Raw genomic sequence first — 22327 nt, 5'->3', positions numbered from 1 at the left:
AGCCCGGCAGGTGGATTCTTAACCATTGTGCCAGCAAGGAAGTCCTAGCCACTTATTTCTTAAAGATGACAACAAGATAGATAAAACTTACCTTAGAAACAGCAGGGCAGGAATCTCTTCTGACTGTTTCTATTCCTTTTGCATCAAATACTGGGTCCTTTTGATCCAATGTTTCATACATGTAACCCACATACCTCTTTTTTGTTTGTAAGACACAGGGCAAATATACCTGTGATGAAATTAATAAAATATCTATCAATAACCATTTTTTTCCAACCATGAATATCTTATTTTTATATGCCTTTTTCTCTCTTTAACCAGATGTCAATTATAAAAAATTCTAAATGTGGCTTAGGGCCCAACGAATACAAAATGAGACAACACTTGCAGGTAAAAACACACAAAGTGAGCTGTTCTACTTCCTCACCACACACCCACTCCTTTACTTGCACTATCAATTTTGCTCCTTCCTCAGCTGATACTGCTCTCTCAAAGTCTTCAATCATATCTTTTTAAACAATTTTAAAAATGACTTTAAGTAACACCTACTATATGGTACAAATTTAAAAGTTATAAGAGAATATACAATGAAAAGTCTACCTTCCCCTCCACAGAGGCATCCTGTTATTTGATTTCCTGTATATTCTTCCAGAAATACTCTATCTAAGTACATGTACTTATATACATAAGGGTAGCTTACCTTCCACATCACTCTGTACTTTGCTTATTTCATTTAATAACTTATCTTGGAGAGCATTCCATCCTGTATAAGAAAGCTCATTTTGTTTTGTAGCTACATAGCAGTCCACTTTATGAGGGTATAATAATTTTTGTAACCAGTTACCTACTATGGGTTATTTAGGATGTTTCCAATCTTTTGGAGTTACAAATAGTGTTCCAGTGAACAACAATGCATGGATAAATCTGCAGGATAAATACCTTGAATTGGAATTCCTGGATGAATGGGTGTGTGTCCCCACCCCTTTTTATGTTACCACATTGGTCCTTTCCTCTGCCCCAAAGCTGTATCAGTAATCACACTAAACGTAAGTGGTGTAAAAAGTGTAAAAATGGTGTAGAAAGTGTAAAAATTGGTGTAAAAAATGTAACTTGTAAAAGGCAGAAATGATCAGATTAGATCCCATCAAAAAGATACAACAATATGCTTTCTACTAGAAATCCACTTTAAATATAAGGACATAGAAAGGTTAGAAAAAAGATACACTTGTTAAATACTAATCAAAACAAAGCTGTTGTGGCTATATTAATATCAGAAAAAGTAGATTTCCAGATAAGGAATATTATCAAAGATAAAAGTATCAATTTGTCAAGAAGATACATAACCATAAATGTATATGCACCTAATAAGAAAACTTCAAAATGCATGAAATAGAAACTGGCAGAATAAAAGGAGGAAACAGGCAAATCTATGATTATACTTGGAGACTTTAGCACCTCTCTTCTAGAAATTGACAGAGAATCAGTAAGATTGTTGTTGGCTTCAACAACACTATCAGTTAACCTAAGTGACATTATAGAACATTCCACCCAATAACCAGAATACACAGGGATTTTCAAGGTCATATGGGAACATTCACTAAGAGACCATATGCTAGACCAAACAACGAACTGTAACAAGCTTAAAAGCATTAAAATTATATAGACTATGTTCTTTGACCACAATGGAATTAAAATTAATAACAAAAAGATGTCTGGAATATCCTTAAAAATTTGGAACTTAACACACTTCTAAATAACCTACAGGTCATTATCACTGAAGTAAATGAATAATAATAAAAGCACAAGATATCAAAATTTGAAACTAAAGTAGTGTTTTGAGAGAAATTTGTTATTGTTAAACGCTTATATTAAAATTTTTTGTTTAAAATCAATGATTCAAGTTTCTAAATTAAGACAGGAAAAGAGAAGCAAACTAAACCCTAAGTTAAGTGTAAGGAAGGAGATAATAAAGAGTGGAAATTAATGATACAGTTCTTCAGAAAGTTCTGTAAATGGATAAACCACTAGCTAGAATGATCAAGGGGGAAAAAAATGGAAAAACAAATTATCAAAAGTGAAAGGGATGTTACTAAAGATTTTACAGATATCAAAATCACAATAAGGAAGTATAAATAGTTCATGCCAATAAATTTGACAACTTAGGAGAAATGGACAAACTCCTTGACAATCACAAGTTTTAAAACTGACATGAGAAGAAAACCTGGATAATATATATTAAAGATATTTAATTTGTAATTGAAAATCCTTTCCCCGCCATAAAATTTCAGGACTAGATTGCTTCACTAATGAATTTTATCAATCATTTAAGAAAAAATTTTACACACTTTTTCTTTCAGAAAGTAGAACAGGAAACACTTCCAACTCATTTTATGAGGTCAGATTTTTTTTTCCTGTCCCCAAACCAGACAAAGACAATACAAGAAAAAAACCCAAAAAACTACAGACTGATATTCATGAACATATGCATCACGATTCTTAACAAATGTCTGTTTTCTTTGAGAAGTTTTGCAGTTTTTGCTTTTATGTTTAGGCCTGTGATCTATCTCAGGTAAATTTTCACGTCTGGTGTTACATGCTCTTCACTTTGCCAGATAGGTTGAGTGTCTACAGCATCACACACATACTTCTAGAATAGCGCTCATCATCGCTCTGTTTTCTAATTTTTCTTCCCTCTCTCCCTGCAATTAGAATGCTCACTCCTCAGGGCAGATACAGTATCCAAGTCCTCTCTGAATCTCTTCTAGCACAATTCTTGCTTCAGAGTAGGTGCATGATAAACATTTGGGAGTCATGTTTGATTCTCTTCTCCCTTTTTTATCTTTTCCACACCTGCTCTCCTAAATCAACCACTTTTAACTCCTGCCCATCCTTCTTTCCATTTTATCTTGAATTGTTTATTTTCGCTAGTTTATCTCACTACTTCAGGATATACAGGTTGCAAAAGGCATCCTGTCTTGAGATTCTCCTCTTTCCAATCCATCTCCACACCACTGTGAGGCCAGTCCTCCCCAAAAAAGTCTGTCATGCTTTTGTTTGATAAACTTTCCTGAATAAAGTTTAAACACTTTAGCTTGGCATTCAAGACACTCTATAATCTGGTCTTAACTTTATTTTTCCAGACTTCTCTCCTGCTACTCTGTATTATCATGTTGTGCGTTTCCTACTCCATATCCTTCTATATACCACTTTCTTCTGTGCAGAATGACTGCAGCACCGTGGTTGCCTATTGAAATTCTAACCATTTTCTGAGACAGAATGCAATGTATACCTCCTACATGGAGTCTCCCCATCCAACCTAGGAGGACACAATACCTTTTCTTTGCACTCTTACAGTGCTTAGGGAGACTGCTTCCTAAGTTTACAATGAAAGATCATTTACATACATTTCTAATCTTTCCTTTTAGATTATTGGCTCTTAGAGGGCAGGACTGTGTCTCATGCTTCTTTGCATTCCACACCTCTCCTAGCTCAGTACGTTTTATACAGAAAGAACTAAATGCATATTTCATATCCAAAGTAAAGTGAAAATAGTCGAAGGTCCTGTGGCGGACTGCATTCTCCAAAGAAATAATATCTTCTATCCCACATAGCCTTCTCACAATGTGACTCTGACATTTTTCCCATTAAGAGATGGGGACCTATGTTCCCTCTCAAATCTAGACAGGCTATGATGCTATAAGATTTTAAGACTAGGTCATAAAAAGCAAAATGGCTTTCATCTGGTTCTCTTTGGGATGTTTATTCCTAGAACTCAGCTATCATGCTGTGAGGAAGAACAAGTAGCCCCAGGGAAAGGCCAAGTGTAGGTGTTCCAGCTCACAGCCCCACCTGGTGTCCCAAATGGCAGCCAGCATCAACCCCCAGACATGAGAGTGAGCGAGCTTCAGGTGATTTCAGTCCTTAGCTGTCAGCTAAGGACCTAAACGTTGTGGAGCAGAGACATGCCATCCTAGCTGCACCCTTCCTGAATTCCTGACCCATAAAAATCTGTAAGCTCAATAAAATGGTGCTTGTTTTACACCATTAAGTTTGGGGTTACACAGCGATAGTTAACTGGAATAGTCTTTTCATTTCTTTATATAAGACATTACAAAAAAATTGAGAAAATTATACAAAAATAAGGGGAAAATAACACTTTCACAGACCCATATACCATTACAAAATCTGAAAATGTATTGAAAAAGTCAGAAATCTACAGAAGGTATGTGAATTTTATATGTGGTTAGTAGTATTACATTTCTCTTACCTTTTCAAACTTCAATTTCACTGGTTTAGGATTGGTAGCAGTTACAGCTTCAGCAATTTCCTGACCAATCTTAAAAGACTGCTCCTTAGTGGCTCCTTTCAGTAGCACAAACATACTAAGAGGATTAAAAATAAAGTAGGGTAATGAGGAAGGCATTGTAACAAAAAAAAAATCTCATCAATAGTAACTTTCCTGGATAATACTCTAAAACCAAGGAAAACCTTTTTTTCCCCCTTACTCTTCCTTATTAAGTTGCTCCCTACCTGAGTTTTCTTGTTTTGTCACACTTTCCTGTGTGCTCACGGTGTATCTTGTTACAGATCTTTAAGACATCTAATGTTTCTAGTTTAGCTACACACAGAACAGCTGTCACAGCTGGCAAGAAGGTCTTGGGTCATTACTATACATTTACAGCTTTCCATGACACACAATTATGTCAGTCACAAAATAAAAGATGATGACTATAAAGAAATGGAAAATTTACTTGTGATATGGGAGGGAATTTCCTTCCAGAACCACCCAACTTAGAAACGAACACATGTATATTTTGTAAAATATGTTCATTGAAGAACAGGTAGAAAACACAAAAAGGCACAAAGAAAACAGCCATTTATAATCTCACCATTCAGAAAAAAGACACTAGAAGGCTTTTGTGTACATCTGTAAATCTTTTCTCATCTGGGATCACAGATCATACAGTTTGATAACTTTCTCCTTTCATTTAATAGTATATTGTGAACATTTTCCCATGTCACTACTTCTACATTATTTTAACAGTTGTACTGTATTTCAATGTATGGATATAGTATAATTTAACCAAACTCCTACCACTGGAAATCTAAGTCATTAAATTTTTTTTCTAATATTTAATATATAATAATAACTTGGCAAGCTATGTCCTTAGAATAAATTCCTAGAAGAGGAATTTCTAGATAAGTGGTATATACTAAAAATATTTTTTGAAAGATAATGTGAAACTGAAGTCCAGAAAGATATTTCTGACATACAATCCCACCATCAGTATATGCAGGTCAAGAGGGAAGGATTTCTAATACGGATAAAAAAAATCTAATATGAAAAATACTAAAAAATAACTGATAAAAGTACTGGGCATTTTTTCCTAATATAATCCAGCTAACTGTAATAGCACTTTACATTTCAGTATATACCACAATCTGAGACCAAAAGAAGTAATGGCGAATAAATATACTTAAGGAATAGAGATTATAAAGCTGATCTTCGTTTATAACTTTAGTGGAAAGACATTAAATAGTAGAAATGAATACTATCTTGAAACATGGACTTTAAGATTCTTGGAGCCACAAAAACCAATCTTATTATTTCTTAAATGCTTTTATATTGGACTTTCAGTCTCATTTGGATGGTTTTTTTTTTGAAAAGCTCTTTCTCTGCCAATATTGCAGATAGTACTTGTGTTAGAGTTTGATCTGAAAAGCTTAAGGAGTATTTATTTAATATTACTTAAGGCCTTGAAAATAAAAATTTATCAATCTGAATTAATTTTAACATAACGCACAACAAATAGGCCTTAGATAGCTAATTATACTTTTAAGCTAGGCTATATTCTGAACCACCTAAAGCTTTTTATAATATTTTCTTTCTAGGCCCATCTGATGCTCATTATACCAGTATAGCCTTTTAAAAAAATAGATTATTACAAAATTTCCTTTTTTAAAGAATCAACTTCATTGAGATATAATTTGCATATAATAAAATGAATACATTCTAAGTGTACAGTTCCATGAATGTTGACAAACGTATAGGCTTGCGATGGGCTGAACTGTGCCCCTTAAATTCATACGCTGAAAACCTTAACCCCCCATTGTGAATGTGACTGTATTTGGAGATAGGGCCTTTAAAGAAATGATTGAGTTAAAATGACGCTCTAATTTAGGTGGTTAGGGTGAGCCCAATCTGGTGTCTTTATAAGAGGAAATTACACAACGAAACACCAAGAATGTACATAAACAGAAGAAAGATAATGTGAGGACAAAGTGAGGAGGTGGCTACCTGCAAGCCAAGGAGAGAGGCTTCAGGAGAAACCACAGCTACTGGCTAATGCCTTGATCTTGGACTTCAAACCTCCAGAACTGTGAGAAAATAAATTTCTGTGCTTAAGCCACCAAATCTGTGACAGCCCTAGAAAATTAATATATTTGTGTAACTACCACCGGAATCAAGATATAGGGACATTTTCATGACCCCATAAAGTTCCCTTGTACTCCCTTGCAATAATTCTCCACTCCACTCCCAGCAACACATGACCAGCTTTCAATTACTATAGATTAGTTTTGTCTTTCAAGAATTTTATATAATATACAGTACATACTTATGTCTGGCTTCTTTCACTCAGCATATTTTTGAGATACACCCATGTTGCTAAAGTAGCAGTAACTGGTTCCTTTTTATTGCTGAATAGTACTCCTTTGTATGGATATACTACATTTGTTCATCTGCTGATGAACATTTGGACTGTTTGTAGTTTTGGACTATCAAGAATAAAACTGCAATGAAGAGGTGCATCAAGTCTTTGTGTGGACCTAAGTTCTCATTTCTCTTAGGTAAATACCGAGGAGTAGGATTGTTGAGTCATGCTAAGGGGGTATGTTTAACTTTAGATGTAAATGCCAAACTTAAAAGACAAAGATTATTATGCTTAAAATGTTCAGATGCAATAATGAATTGAAGTGTTTCTACACACATTTCTATAAAGCTCTAGAACAGAGAAACTAAGCTATGGTAATAGAAATCAGGTAAGTGGTTGCCTGGGGGTAGGGGATGAAAGTGAGGGACTGACTGCAAAGGAGCACGGCAGAACTTTCTACGGTGATAGAAATATTCTATATCTTGACTGGGGTGGCAGCTGATTACATGGGTCTATACATTTTGTACTATGTACTTTTTTGTTAAAAATTATACCTTGATAAAGTTGATAAAAAAATTAAAGGAACACATACTTTACATCTTAAAAGTTATTATAGGGTATATATTTGAGATTTTACCTAGTAGTGTTAGGGGTTTTACTTGAGTTCATCTGTGCTGTTTTGGCTAGTTTTAGTTGGAGCTAAGCTTCGAGAGAGCTGACCAGGATTAATGGAAATTTTGGGTCACTTAACAGAATGTAGGTGACCAGCCTACAAAGAGAAAGACTGTTTTATAAGTTTCTAGGGAACTCCCTCGTGGTCCAGTTGGTTAGGACTCCATGCTTTCACTGCCAAGGGAGTGGGTTCAGTCCCTGGTCCGGGAATTAAGATCCTGTAAGCTGTGTGGCACAGCCAAAAAAAAAAAAAAGTTTCTATTTGTCTGTTACTGGTGCATTTAATGTAGTTAAATAATGTTTATCTTTGGTTGATAGATCACATTTAAAGCAGTGATTTTCATTTCACATGGGCGGGGAGTTAAGTGAGGATATTAGAATCACCTAGGAGGCTTTTCTCAATTATACTCAGATGAATTTCCCAAGAGATTTTTGTTCTAGTTCCCCACCGCCCTTCTGCTGCCCCGGCAGTATGTGTGTTGTCAAACGTCCTTCCCTACCCTGCCTAAGAATCACTACTACAGAGAGCTTCAATAACTGATGGGAGTAGGTCTATCCCACTAGGGTGGGATAAGTATTATTATTTTTTGGATAAATATTATTGATAACCACTATTATATAGAATTGTTTGAACCACTACAATATAAAGATATTCAGGGTGTTTACATTTATACCGTCTAAATGGACAATAATGCATAACTGCTCTAGAGAGAGAAACACCCTTCTAACAGAGTAATTTTGATGCTTTGTTAACCAATCTCCCTTAGCTAGACTCCAAGATTCATAAAGTCAGCAGTCCTGAAACTAGAGGGAGGCAATGGTCATTCTTCATCATGTATCAGATTTCCTTCATTCTGATGATAGCCTCAGGGAGGCTAAGTGACTTTTTTTTTTTTTTTTTTGCAGTACGCGGGCCTCCCACTGTTGCGGCCTCTCCTGTTGTGGAGCACAGGCTCCGGACATGCAGGCTTAGCGGCCATGGCTCACGGGCCCAGCCGCTCCACAGCATGTGGGACTCTTCCGGACCAGGGCACGAACCTGTGTTCCCTGCATCGGCAGGCAGACTTTCAACCACTGCGCCACCAGGGAAGCCCTAAGCGCCTTTTTTAATGGCCATGCAATCAGCTAGGAGCACAGCTAGAAAGAGAATCCAGATCTCACTCTTGGTTAAAAACTCTTTCCCTCCACCAAGCATACATTTATTATCCCTAGAGCAGTGCTTCTCAGTATGTTATCATTATTGTCCTCCCCCCAAAAAAGTTAAAAGTAAATTTAACAAGAGAAAGTAATTACTAAGGATTAAAATGTTGTTGGGTAGGGTTGAGCTTTGTGGGGCCAAACCCCACTGTACTTCTTTGCTCCTCGAGGACCAACTTGTGCACTACTGGGCAGTATTATTACCATTGAGAATGCATGCCCTAGAGTGAACTGCCCTCATACAGTGTATTTCAGTATGAATCAGATGGTGAATGGTAGTCAAAAGCCCTAATGATACTGCAGGGAATTCCCTGGCGGTCCAGTGGTTAGGACTCGGCGCTCTCACCGCCCAGGGCCTGGGTTCGATCCCTGGCCGGGGAACTAAAATCCTACAAGTCGGGCAGTGCAGCCAAAAAAAAAGATACTGCAAATCTGCAAATACAATTTCTTTCTTTTTCTTCTTTTCTCTCTCTCTCTCTCTCCCTCCCTTTCTTTCTATCTATCTATCCCGTGCTATCTATCTATTTATCTATCTATCTATCCATCTATCCCGTGCTGTGTGGCACATGGGATCTTAGCTCCCCAACCAGGGATCGAATCTGTGCCCCCTGCATTGGGAGTGCAGAGTCTTAACCACCGGACTACCAGGGAAGTTCCTACACTTTTGATTAGAATAATAAAAACCTGTGATGTCTTACGTAGAGAGATACCAATTTATGGCTCCACTGCTTACTAGTTGGGCAATCTTAGACAAATTTCTTATTCCAGGGGAATCTGCTCTTCAGTAGCATCTGAGAATGTGCCCCCTAGGGTTTTCTCCCGACCCTTTTAGGTCATGAAAACTCCTGACCTAAAAGTCCTCTTCCAGGGCTTCCCTGGTGGTGCAGTGGTTGAGAGTCCGCCTGCTGATGCAAGGGACACAGGTTCGTGCCCCAGTCCGGGAAGATCCCACATGCTGCAGAGCGGCTGGGCCCGTGAGCCATGGCTGCTGAGCCTGCGTGTCCAGAGCCTGTGCTCCGCAACGGGAGAGGCCACAACAGTGAGAGGCCCGCATACCGCAAAAAAAAAAAAAAAAAAAAAAAGTCCCCTTCTAGCTCTGACATTCTAGGTCTGTGTTTTTTGGTTTGTTTGAATGCCTAAAAATCTTACAGTCAGAATCATGCCAACTTCTGCTTCTGGGTGCGTGTTGTCAACTACTGACGTGTTTAAACCCTGAATTAAACTCAACAATTTAAAGTTTAACTTTCTCCTCTTCCCTAAATATTTTGTGAGGAGCTCTGCTAACAAGGTGAAAAACTATGTTCCAGTAATTTTTATTTTGCTAGACTATTCAGCAGAAGTGGTTTTACAGAGCAGTGAAATACCCAAAGTCAAAGTGAGGAGTGGCTTTTGATGGGGAACAGTAGAGACTATGGATAACTGGGGCCTGGATAACTTGAAACTATCCCCACCTGCTGATAATGAAACAGCTGCTATAGGAGGAAAGGTCTCATTCAGCATTAATATGATTATGCTGATTGTATATGCATTAAAAAACTGGAGAAGATTAAATGCTGTTTAAAGATTACCTAGAAGCTATTTTTAGTGATTAGAAGCATTATCTCTGCTTGCTCCACTGCACTGTAAAGTGATCAGAGCTCCTGAGGCAAGCGCTCTTAGAATGATCGCACTGTGACTCTAAGCCTTCAATATGAAAAAATTTCAGACTCTAAGAAATTTGCATAATACCTATATTCTAGAAAAATTTTAATAAGTCGTGTAAATAAGATGTTACATAAATAACTGGGCCCTGAAAAATATCAAAGCGAGCAAGCAGGCTGAGGTTATTCAGGATTCAAAGGCAATTCTATCCTTTGGATAGAATGGGCTTCAGGATGATGGGCTTCAGGAAGTCTGTGAGCCTCTGGAATCAAATGGAAAATGTATCTGGAATCTGCACTGTTTATAGAAGAAGGTCAAAAGATTTTGGGGCCCAGTGAAAAGTTAACCACTCACATCTTTGGCAACTGTGGTTCAAAAACAGTTTGATTATTTTAAGATATATATTTAAATTCAGAGAGCTGCAGCTATCTGAGGGATTCTTCACATTAAAAGCTGTTTCTTTAAACAGATTAGACTCCTGTGTATGCAGTTTTTACAGATCCCTATCTACTTGGCTACCTGGAGGGATGTCTTGGGAATTTTCGCACTCTGTGGCTCAGGTCATATACATTTTCTGTCTCTTAAGATCATATCTGGTAAATCAGGACCTGTGTTAACTCCAATCACAAGATCATAAGGACTGAAAAGAACTTAGGTAGAACTCTATTTTTAGGAAGGATTACCCTTAAGCCATTTCAAACACTGAAATGAGTATCTGAGGAGATGCAAGAAGACAACTACAAAACAGAAAGTTCATTACCTGTCAGTATCACCATATACAACCCTAGCACCCCATTTCTTGGTATCATTCACCAGTTTAATAGCTCGTTCCAAGGTTTCTCTGGCTTTGTGAACAATACTATCACCAACCTGTTGGTACAAACACATTGAAAATAATTTCTTAATGTAGTTTAGTATAAGACAACAGACTTTAATATATAATACTTAACTTTAATTATTAAATATTTCTAAAAATGAAACAAGAAGAAAAGAACATTAAAAAAAACAAAAATCACCAGTGCCATCATTCTTTCTACAAGTACTCAAGAAGAAAATGAGATGAATTAATAATTTAAAAGAAACCAATCAATATACAGACTTGCCTGTGAGTGTATCAGTGAGTACAATGGACTGCACTATATACATAGCTACATTTGATCCTAGAAGAAAAAGCCTTATTTATTCAAGGACTTTCTAAAATGCCTTTATAACCAACTAAGCAGGAAATTACACTATGTATGTGCATGTGTGTCTTTCAAAATTTTTCTGTTGGAGTGTTATGATCTTTCTTTCAGTATCAGTTAAGCTTATGCTGAACCTATATTTCAGTGATGGGTTGTACATATTTTTTAGATGACACTAAATATTGATACAAGGAAAAATGCATAATTATATGATAGAAAATATATTACAAGGGTTCAATTTAAATCAAGTAGGCAGATATATGTCTAAGTTCTTTCATTGGTGATTGAGTTTTAACAGTGATCATGGCATAAGTTGACAAAACAAGAAGATGGATCTTGACAAATATGAGAAGCAGGCCAATTATATTTCATAGTTAAAGAACTTAAGGAGACTAGTATAGCACTGCTGCTTCATTTATCAAACTCATTAAAGCTAAGGGTTGGGGAAACTGCCATTCAGCATAAATGGAACATTACTTTTTAAAGTTTTAAAATAAGAATTATGCACTTTTTCTTTCGTGTTAAGACGCAAACAGTATTTATAATGATCTTTCCCCTTTTACTGTAAAGTTTGAATTATATGAACTAAATGCAGGATTGAATAATACTTATTTTAAAAGGCTGTTTAAAGTTGTTTACACAGGAAATATTAAGTGTATGAACAAAGGAATAAATAAAACACTGATAGCAGAAACTTAATTTGGGTTTTAAATTAAGATCATGAATCCTGTTGAGACCTTTAGTGCATTAGAAAACCTTGAGAATATGAACTATAGCCTAATACATTAAAAAAAAATCAGGTCACCTAATTGAAATTCAAGTTTGAATAAAATATTCAATCTGTCATCTTTTGCCACTTTCACACAAGATAAAAATATGTGACAGCAAATAGCTAAATGGGTGAGCCATAGAGTGTTAGAGTCCAATATGCTTTTGAGATATACACATACAAATACACACATACACTGGTCCTAAATGTCTGCCTCCTGCTGTCTAGTCTGACCCATTTAAGCTATATCTGGAAGAGTCAGAAGTATTTTGCAGCTGGCCCTGAAGTCCATGCAGAATGAAGGACTTAGAGGCACGAGAGGGAGGAGCACGGGGAGGGGGGCCAGTGGAGAAGGAGTGGCAATTACAATAAAACTGATTCTGCTACTTTGTGTCATAGTTCCTAATTTGAAAAACATTACAGGGCCAAGAAACTGGATTTAAAAAGAGGAAATTAATTGATTTCACAATTCCATCGGCAGGTGGACTCCCAACCACTGCACCACGAGGGAAGCCCTAGATTCATTTTTTTTTGCATGTGGATGTCCAGTTATTCCAGCGCCATTTGTTGAAAACACTGTCTTTGCTCTACTGTATTGCCTTTGCTCCTCTGATAAAGATCAGTTGACTATATTTATGTGGGTCTATTTTTCAATCTCTATTCTGTTCCACTGATCTGCTTGTCTATTCTTTTGCCAATACTGCACTGCCTTGACTACTGTAGCTTTACAGTAAGTCAGTCCTCTGACTTTATTCTTCTGTAATACTATGTTGGCTATTCTTGAGTCTTTTACCTCTTCATGTAAACTTTTTTTTTTGGCCGAGTAGCTTGTGGGATCTCAGTTCCCCAACCAGGGACTGAACCCAGGCTACAGCAGTGAAAGCCCCAAATCCTAACCACTAGGCCACCAGGGAATTCCCATTCATGTAAACTTTAGAATCAGTCTGTCAATATCAACAAAATAACTTGCTGGGATTTTGACTGTGATTGCATTGAATCTATATGTCAATTTGGGATGAACTAACATCTTGACAATACTGAGTCGTCTTAACCATGAACGTGGAATATCTTTCCATTTATTTAGTTCTTTGATTTCTTTCATCAGAGTTTTGGGATTTTTCTCATATAGATCTGGTACATATTTTGTTAGGTTTATACCGAAGTATTTCATTTTGGAGGGTGCTAATATAAATGGTATTGTGTTTTTAATTTCAAATTCCACTTGTTCATTGCTGGTATACACTGTGTATTAACCTTGTATCCTGCAGCTCTGCTACATGATCGCTTATTAGTTCCAGGAGGGTTTTTTTGTGCATCATTTTTTTGGGATTTTCTACATAGAGGATTATGTCATCTGGAAACAAAGACAGTTTTACCTTCCTTTCCAATCTGCATACCTTTTTTTTTTTTTTAAAGGTTTATTATTTATTGTATTGGCCACATGGCACAGCACGTGGGATCATAGTGCCCCAACCAAGGATCGAACTTGCACCCCCTACATTGGAATTGTGGAGTCTTAACCACTGGACCGCCAGGGAAGTCTCCCAATCTGCATACCTTTTATTTCCTTTTGCCTGTTTTATTGCATTAGCCAGGACTTCTAGTATGATGGTGAAAAACAGTGATGAGTTGGGACATCCTTGTCTTGTTCTTGACCTTAGTGAGAAAGCTTCAAGTTTCTCATAGTTAAGTATAACATGAGCCGTAGGTTTTTTGGTGGATATTCTCCATCAAACTGACAAAGTTCTCCTCTACTCCATCAAACTGACAAAGTTCTCCTCTATTCCTAGTCTCCTGTGAGTTTGTATCATGAATGGGTTTTGGGTTTTGTTAAGTGCCTTTTCTGTATGTTAACATGATCATGTGATTTTTCTTACTTAACCTGAATGTGATACGATGGCTCTCAGCTGGTTTTTCAATGTTGAACCAACCTTGCATACTTGGAATAAATCTCACTTGGTTGTAGTGTACAACTGTTTTTATACATTTTTGGATCTGATTGGCTATCATTGAGGATTTTTACATCTATGTTCATGAGAGACATTGATACGTAGTTTTCTTATAATGTCTTTGTCTGGTTTTGGTATTAGGATAATTAGAATGAGTTAGAAAGTACTCCTTCTGCTTGCATCTTCTGAAAGAGACTGTAGAGAGATGGTATAATTCTTCCATAAATGTTTGGTAGAATTTAGCAGTGAACCCATCTGGGTCTGGTGCTTTCTGTTTTAGAAGGCTATTAATTAATGATTCAATTTCTTTGATATAGGCCTACTCAGACTGCCTATTTCTTCTTGTACAAGTTTTGGCAGATTATGTCTTTCAAGTAATTGGTTCACTCCATCTAGGTTATCAAATTTGTGTGCATAATATTCTTTTATTATCCTTTTAATGTCCATGGAAACTGAAGTGATATCCCCTCTTTTGTTTCTGATATTTGCAATTTGTGTACTCTTCTTTTTTTTTCTTTTCCTAGTTAGGCTGGCTAGAGATTTATTGATTTTATTGATCTTTTCAAAAGACCAGCTTTGGGGTTCTTTGAAACATGAAATCAATTGAGAAAATCAATTTCACTGATTTCTGCTGTAATTTTTATTACTTCTTTTCTTCTGCTTGCTTTGGATTTAATTTGTTCTTTTTCTGGTTTCCTAAGGTAAAAGCTTACTTGATGATTGTTTTTAGGTATTTTTCCCACTAATATATGCATTCAATCTATAAATTTCCTAAGTACTGTTTTTGCTGACTTCCACAAATTGTGATAAGCTGTGTTTTCATTTTCATTTAGTTCAAAATATTTAAAAATTTCTCTTGAGATTTTTTTTCTTTGACCCATGTGTTATTTAGAAATATGCTGCTTAATCTTCAAGTATTTGGGGGATTTTCCAGCTATCTATCTTTCTGTTACTGATTTCTAGTTTAATTCCATTGTGATCTGAAAGCAGATATTGTATGATTTATTCTTTTAAAGTTGTTAAAGTGCTTTATGGCCCAGAATGTGGTCTATCTTGGTGCATGTTCCATGTGAGCTTGAGAAGAATATGTATTCAGCTGTTGTTGGATGAAGTAGTCTATAAATGTCCATTATATCCAGTTGATTATGTTGTTCAACTATGTCCTTCCTGATTTTATTTTCTATGTGTTGCCTTTGTTTTTGTTCCTATTTTTATTTTCCACTCTTACTGCCTTTTGTGGTTTTGACTGTTTTATATGATTCTGTTTTCTCTCCTTCTTACACATTAGTTGTATTTTTTTTAACTTTTTATAGTGGTTGCCCCAAATTTTGCAATATTTATATTTACTTAAAATATACCACTTTCAAAACCACTATGCCACTTTCAAAACCACTATACCACTTCATAGGTAGTGTGGGTACTTTATAATAAAATAATCCTAATCCCTTCCTCCTATTCCTTGTACCATTTGTTATTCATTTTACTTATATATACATGTATATAAACATACATAATCAAATACATTGTTGCTATTATTATTTTGAACAAATTGTTAATTGTTAGATCAATTAAGAATAAGAAAAATAAAAGTGTTTACCTTTATTTATTCCTTCTCTGATGCTCTTCCATTCTTTTGTATTGATATAGGTTTCTGACCTATTATCATTTTCCTTCTCACTGAAGAGTTTCTTTTAGCATTTCTTGCAAGGCAGGTCTACTGCCAACAGATTCCCTCAATTTTTGAGGAAAATCTTAATTTCTCCTTCACTTTTGAATGATAATTTTGTAGGGTACAGATTTCTAGTTGAAGAGTTTTAACACTTTAAATAGTTTACTCCATTTTCTTCTTGCTTGCGTGGTTTCTAAGGAAAAGTTGGATATAATTCTTACCTTTGCTTCTCTATAAGCAAGGTGTTTTTTCCCTCTGGCTTCTTTCAGGATTTTTAATTTAGTGTTGATTTTCTGCAGTATGAAAATGATGTCCCTAGGTTTAGTTTTTTGGGCATTTATTCTGTTTGGTGTTCTCTGAACTTCCTGGATCTGTGGTTTGGTGCCTGACATTAATTTGGGGAAATTCTCAGTCATTATTGTTTCAGTATTTCTTCTGTTCCTTTCTCTCTTCTCCTTCTGGAATTCCTATTACATGTATGTTACACCTTCTGTAGTTGTCCTACAGTTTTAGGATATCTCTTTTTTCAGTCTTTTTTTCTCTTTGTTTTTCAGTTTTAGCAGTTTCTACTAAGATTTCCTCAAGCTCTGAGATTCTTTCCTTAGCCATGTTCAGCATAGTAGTCAGAGGCATTCTTCATTTCTGTTACAGGATTTTTGATTTCCAGCACTTCTTTTTGGTTCTTTCTTAGAATTTCCACCTCTCTGCTTACATTGCCCATCTGTTCTTGCATGCTGTCTAATTTAGCTATTGGAGGGAGCTCTTAGCATCCTAATCATAGTTTTAGATTTGCAGTCTGATAATTCCAACATCCCTGCCTTATCTGAGTCTGGTTCTGATGCTTTCTCTGTCTCTTCAAACTGTGTTTTTTGGCTTTTAGTAAGTCTTGCAATTTTTTTTTGATAGCCAGACATGATGTATTGGGTAAACGGAACTGCTATAAATAGGCCTTTAGTAATGTGGTGGTAAGGTGTCGGGGGAGGGGAAGGGCTCCTTAGTCCTACGAGTAGGCCTCAGTCTTTCAGTGAACCTGTGCCTCTGGACTGTAGACTTCACATGTGATTTTCAGTTTTTCACGCCACTTTGGTGGGACAGGATGACTAGAGTGGGCTGCAGTATTTTTTTTCCATGTAGAAGGCTACAGCAGTTGGAGCTGGATATTTCCCTTTCTCCAGGTCAGTTAGGCTCTGATAAAACTCCAGCAGGTTAAGCTCTGGTTAAATAGTTTCTCCTCAGGGCAGACTCTGTTAAAAACAGAATGCGCTGGTGTATTTCAAAATGGTTCTTTTCCTCTCTCTGTGCCAGAAGCACAAGGGAATTTTTTTTCTGATATTCACTGTTAGAACCTGGTTGAGCTCCTAGAGGTAAAATTCACAAAAGTGTGGGGACCCTGATGACTGGGTCCTTTGGAGTTTTTATCACTCAGATTTGTCCACCCTGAGCCTCCAGCAATTCATCAGTTATAGTTCGGTTTTCCCTACCATGGCACTGGTTCTCACAGAGATTTGTGCTCTTAATTTCTGCTCTGGTAAGTTGTGACTCTCTGTATACACTTGTTGGTCTCTTCAGTTTTGGGGGCAGCAGTTTACCCTGTGACTTCACCTCTCTGACAGATCTAAGAAGAGTTGTTGATTTTTCTGTCTGTTCAGCTTACTTGGTATGAGGACAGAGTAGAGACTTTCAGTTTCTTACATGTTGGACATGAAACCGGAAGTCCCTTGCACAGGTTTTTGGAGTTTACTTTGCCTACTGTGAGCTCTGTGGGAACTTGATTCTTCCACTGCTTTTCCCTTATTGAACTACTGCAAATATGGTATACCACAATGCTCTACCCTTCATCTGGCATGAAAAGATCATCAAGCAAACAAGCCTACTCTGTTCCTTTCCCAACCATTAGTAAATTATTATATTACTCTGTCATACTATACTGTATTCATGTCAAATTAACACCCTAATTTAGTAAATAACAAGAAATCAGTCTTGTTTAATGAAAAGTGTCTTTTAATTGCAACTACCACTGCAAAAGAAAGGTTCTGCTTTATATCTACTGGTACACTAGTAAATATGGAATGATTGCTTTTATTCTGACATTTGGAGAAGACAACTGAACTATCATCAGACCTCTATCAATACATTAAAAGGAATTATTTAGTACCAATGTTACTGTAAACAATGCTGTAAAGGCGGCACTGAAATCTCATGTCAGTAATTGGTTACAATAGGGTCATCCAGATTATGCAGAAATATGTGTATGCTAATTTCTAAAATTATCATTGAACAAAACACAAAGAGCTCTCAGAGAAAACACACAAATTCCTAAGAATATGTATATATCAATATATAAGTCCTGGTTTGAGAAAAACTGATCCTATGTTATGGAAATGAAACCCTTTTGTCTAAAGTTTCAAAACAAAATGGTTTAATGAATAGGCATTCATTTAATGCTGCTTTAGTCTCTTTTGAAAAAAACTATAGACTTATATCACTTACCTCAATGCATGGCATCCTCCCAGAAAAATTAGCAGCTGTGTAGCCAAATGTGACATTTGCTATCAGCTTAAGTCCTAGCTGACGTGCATCGAGCATTCGTGAAAGGGCTCTGTCTTGCTTGTAAGCCTTCATCGACTGCTTCACCATCAGTCTAGTCTTCAGAATCTCTTCGAGCATTCTTGGTAGCACACCCTTTCTTACTGAAGGCTATCATAAAGGAAAACAAGAATGTTTAAATCCCTTAAACATTATAGATTTAGACAATTAAGAAGGAAGCACAAAGTATAACAATGGCCAACTGTCATGAATTGAAACATACGAACAATAGCGTGGCCACAGGACGAGTGGCCATCAATATAAAATCATCACATTTTCTTTCTTTTGAAGAGGACTTTTCTCCTAAAACGTTCCTGTAATGTTTATAAATCTAATGTAGCACTACTATGTGAGTTCAGAGACCTCCAGGGAGGAGGATGCCAACTAGTACATAAGAGACCATATAATGAGTTCAGAGGGAAATTTTGTCAAAACTCTGATCCAAACCCCCACTCTTTCAGAAAGACACACGGGATTTGTATCACTCATAACAAACCTCAGTTTTTAAAGATCTCATCCTAATGACCCCACACAGTAATCTGCATGGAACTCCATTTATCTACCTTGGAAGAATGAAGAGCTGGGTTGACTCTGCTGACATTCAAACCTGCAGTTCCAGGGACTCTAGGTATTTCAAATCTGATGCTTAGACCACTAAGCCATCCCCTCCGGCCTATATTTATTAGCAATCTGGAAGAGGGGATGAATAGTGAGGTGATAAAATTTGTTGATGCCAAAAAAAAAAAATCATTCGTATTAATCAAGACTAGGGAGAATTTATGAGAACTCCACTAGGAATGAAAACCACAGAACAGTATTAACTCTGAAGATGATTCACAGACACGTGCAAGGTAATGCATGTTGGACTGAACAATTAAAACCTCAGGAATAGGATAATCACACTCCTGAATATTAAAAAATCTAGTTTTCATTAAGCTTTACACATTGGGTCAAAATGTAGATGCAAGTTCTTAAAATGCTGTTAAAGGGAGATAAAATAATAAGCTGCTAGATATGTGACAATGAAAACATATTGTAACCTCTAATTCATTCTGTGTACCTTCTGAAGCAGCCATAATGTTTATATTAAGACATAATATATGTTATTATGTTAAAATGTAATATTTTCCAAAATGTAATATATCATGAACTCACTTGGTAAAAATTTTCCTCATATCTAAATGGCTAATTTTATAGTACTCTTTAAACACAGCATCCTCTTACTGGTAGAGAACGATGATACTTTTGCTAAGTACACCAGAATGAATTTGAGGGCTAGCCGGGTCCATGCTACCACCACCAACCACCCTACCATCCCACGATTCTAGTACAGACTCACTGCTAAGGAAATAGAAAAGAAAGGAATGAAGTTGGCATATGAGAGGCAATATAATCTTCTCCTAGATCTCTTCCTATTTGTCTTTATTCATTTATGAGGCTTTTTTAGTTTCTTTTGAGGGGAGACAAAGGAGAGAAAAAAGGGACTCTGTTATTAGTTTGGGTATCTTCTTAAAAAATACAATCAATAAATACATTAGAATATCATTATTTCTAAGGCAGTCTTAATTTAATTTAAAGTATATAAAACAATTAGTAAAGTATACACATTAAGGCAATTTTAATCTTTATAAGTTAACATTGTTGTGATCATAAAATAGCTACTTAAGCCTGCCAGATTCTAATAAAGGGCAGAAGGTATATAGGCACATTTATTTCTTGCAATAGTTCATTAAAAGCTAAAATCTTAAAAGATTTTAAACCTAAATTCATGCAAAACAAGATTACTATTTTTTTAAAATGATTTAAAAAATTTCTTGGAAGATTCCCTATATCTTTGACTTTCTAAGATATTGAAAACTTTTTTTTTTTTGGTATTATATGCCAACAACATCTAAACGATCAGCTCTCCAAAGGTTAAGCCACAGTTGATACCTTTCATTTATAAAAGAGTATTACCTTGACAAAAGCTATTCCATTGGGAGACACTGTGATATCATGCCTAATTTGGTAAAGTAAATCTGGAGGTACTCTTAGAGAGGTACAGCCAAATTTGAACTCATCATACCTGTTAAGAAAAAAAAAAATACTTTCTCAAATCACAGAACAGAGATTCTAGGCAATTTTAGGAATCTTTCTAATTCTATTGGAAACTCATTTTTAAACATCTAAACATGAATTAATATACTTAGTAATATGTTTAGTTACCAAAAAGCAGTTCTTCAAATATTAGAAACATCTCTTAAATAGCACTATCCTAAAGTACATGGGTAAAATCTATACTAAAATACCAAATTTCAGCTCAACATATGACTACCTTACACTAAGTTCCCTGAAGAAAAATTTAAGCCTTAAGTAAAAAGACTGCAACTAACTTTTCCAAATTCCTGTTCTTACTAAAAAGACAGAATTACCAATACAATTTCCATAAAAGCTTTCTATAAGGAGTGAATATACTTCAGACTAAAACTATAACACTTGGTTTTAAATACACAGAAATCATTATAAAGGAAGACTGTATATTTCTTAAGGGAAAAACTTTGGTTGACATGAAAAAATAAAATGTAACATTTGGCAATTTAACTTTTTTTTAGAAAACAAACTATTTCTAAGAAAAGTCAAGAGGAGGTCATAGCCGAAGTTATAAGATCATAATCCTCAAACTGTTCCACTGAAAAGTGATTTATACCAACAAATTAAATATAACTCTTATTTAAAAAGAGACCATAGATATACACAAAGATGGAACAGATAAATTGGCTGATCATATTCACAATCTTCTTCATATGAGTTATTCATCCATGATGCTCAATCAGTCATACGGTGATCCATGTTAATTAATTAGTAAGGTAACTACAAAGAGCGGACTAGATGTGCTACAGCCCATTCATCTTGCTCGTAAGGGCAGTCTCATGTGCAAAGAGGCACTCAAAGAAAGTCGAATTTTAGTAAGAAATACAAAGTACAACAAAGTAATTGTAAATATGAAAAAAAACTTACTTCCCCAAGTTTTCCACATGGCCAAGGCAGGTGGAGAAACAGTAGTTGTATGCAATCACAATAGAAGGATACAGTGACTGGAAATCCAAAACGAGAACAGAGTTGCTATAGAAACGAGATTCAGGCTCCATAATTAGAGGAACACACTGTGGAGCTCTCATCTGGGATCTTTGCTGTACACTAGGTGTCACAGGAATATAGTTCATTGGTTTAGCAATACGCAACATCATCGATTCCACGCGGTACTGCAGGCAGAGAGGTAGAAGTAGGGAGAGAAGAAGAAACTTAAATACAAATATACTGGTCTTTTGAATATGTGAAAATCATTTGGGGGATGTTTTGCTCTTCAAAATATGGCTGTAAGACTTTTCTTACAACACAGTTACATAATGTTGGTTATTTAATCGGCTTTCAGGTATCAGAAGGGAACCCTTCGTAAGTCCTTTTCCTATTCCCATAACTTTTATAAAAACTGCAAAATATGTCAGATAACTTACACAATAAGTTATTTTTGAAAAGACAGACACAATTAGATTTCTTTTAATATTTAAAGATAGCAATATCATAATAAACAGATGTAGAAGAGACAGTTGTACAATTTGACAATTTCATTTAAAAAGTTGGCCAATAATCTTGGACAAATTTGGGAAAATTAGAGAATGGGGGTCAGGACACTTGAGATGGGTAAATGTTATCTCAATTTCCCAAGAAGGAACATAGGATTCCAAAACTGAAAGGTAGTCAGGTTAATACTGGTCCCTCACAAAAATTAATCAAGCAATTACTGATTGTTTATAATAACTGCTATAAAGCAGACGGTTTATAGTTTAGAAAAAGAAAGCACTCACAAGAATCAGCATGGGTTCACTGAAGTATTCTCATGTGGTTTTAAAGTATCTTTGCCTTTTATTATAAGCCAGATCAAATAGTTTTTAAAACTTGTGGGAGTATAAATAAGTAAAATAAATAGCTTTATAAGCTATTTAATAATAGCAATAAAATTAAATACA

General features: G+C 35.8%; 1 protein-coding gene across 2 annotated transcripts in view; it reads right to left on the bottom strand.

Moving 5' to 3' along the window:
* The window catches only part of REV3L (REV3 like, DNA directed polymerase zeta catalytic subunit), a 185883-nt gene that overhangs the window by 10809 nt on the left and 152747 nt on the right, over positions 1-22327 (bottom strand). For both annotated transcript variants that reach the window (XM_032650683.1, XM_032650682.1), the window contains 6 exons: positions 21318-21562; positions 20277-20385; positions 18225-18431; positions 10924-11033; positions 4268-4382; positions 92-229 (listed from right to left, as the gene is read on the bottom strand). In XM_032650683.1, the coding sequence (XP_032506574.1) occupies positions 92-229; positions 4268-4382; positions 10924-11033; positions 18225-18431; positions 20277-20385; positions 21318-21562 (924 nt within the window). The remainder of the gene's footprint in view (positions 1-91; positions 230-4267; positions 4383-10923; positions 11034-18224; positions 18432-20276; positions 20386-21317; positions 21563-22327) is intronic.

The sequence above is a fragment of the Phocoena sinus genome, chromosome 12, assembly GCF_008692025.1.
Source record: "Phocoena sinus isolate mPhoSin1 chromosome 12, mPhoSin1.pri, whole genome shotgun sequence".
In the NCBI taxonomy this organism is placed as follows: domain Eukaryota; kingdom Metazoa; phylum Chordata; class Mammalia; order Artiodactyla; family Phocoenidae; genus Phocoena; species Phocoena sinus.
This window is presented reverse-complemented; position numbering and strand designations above follow the sequence as displayed.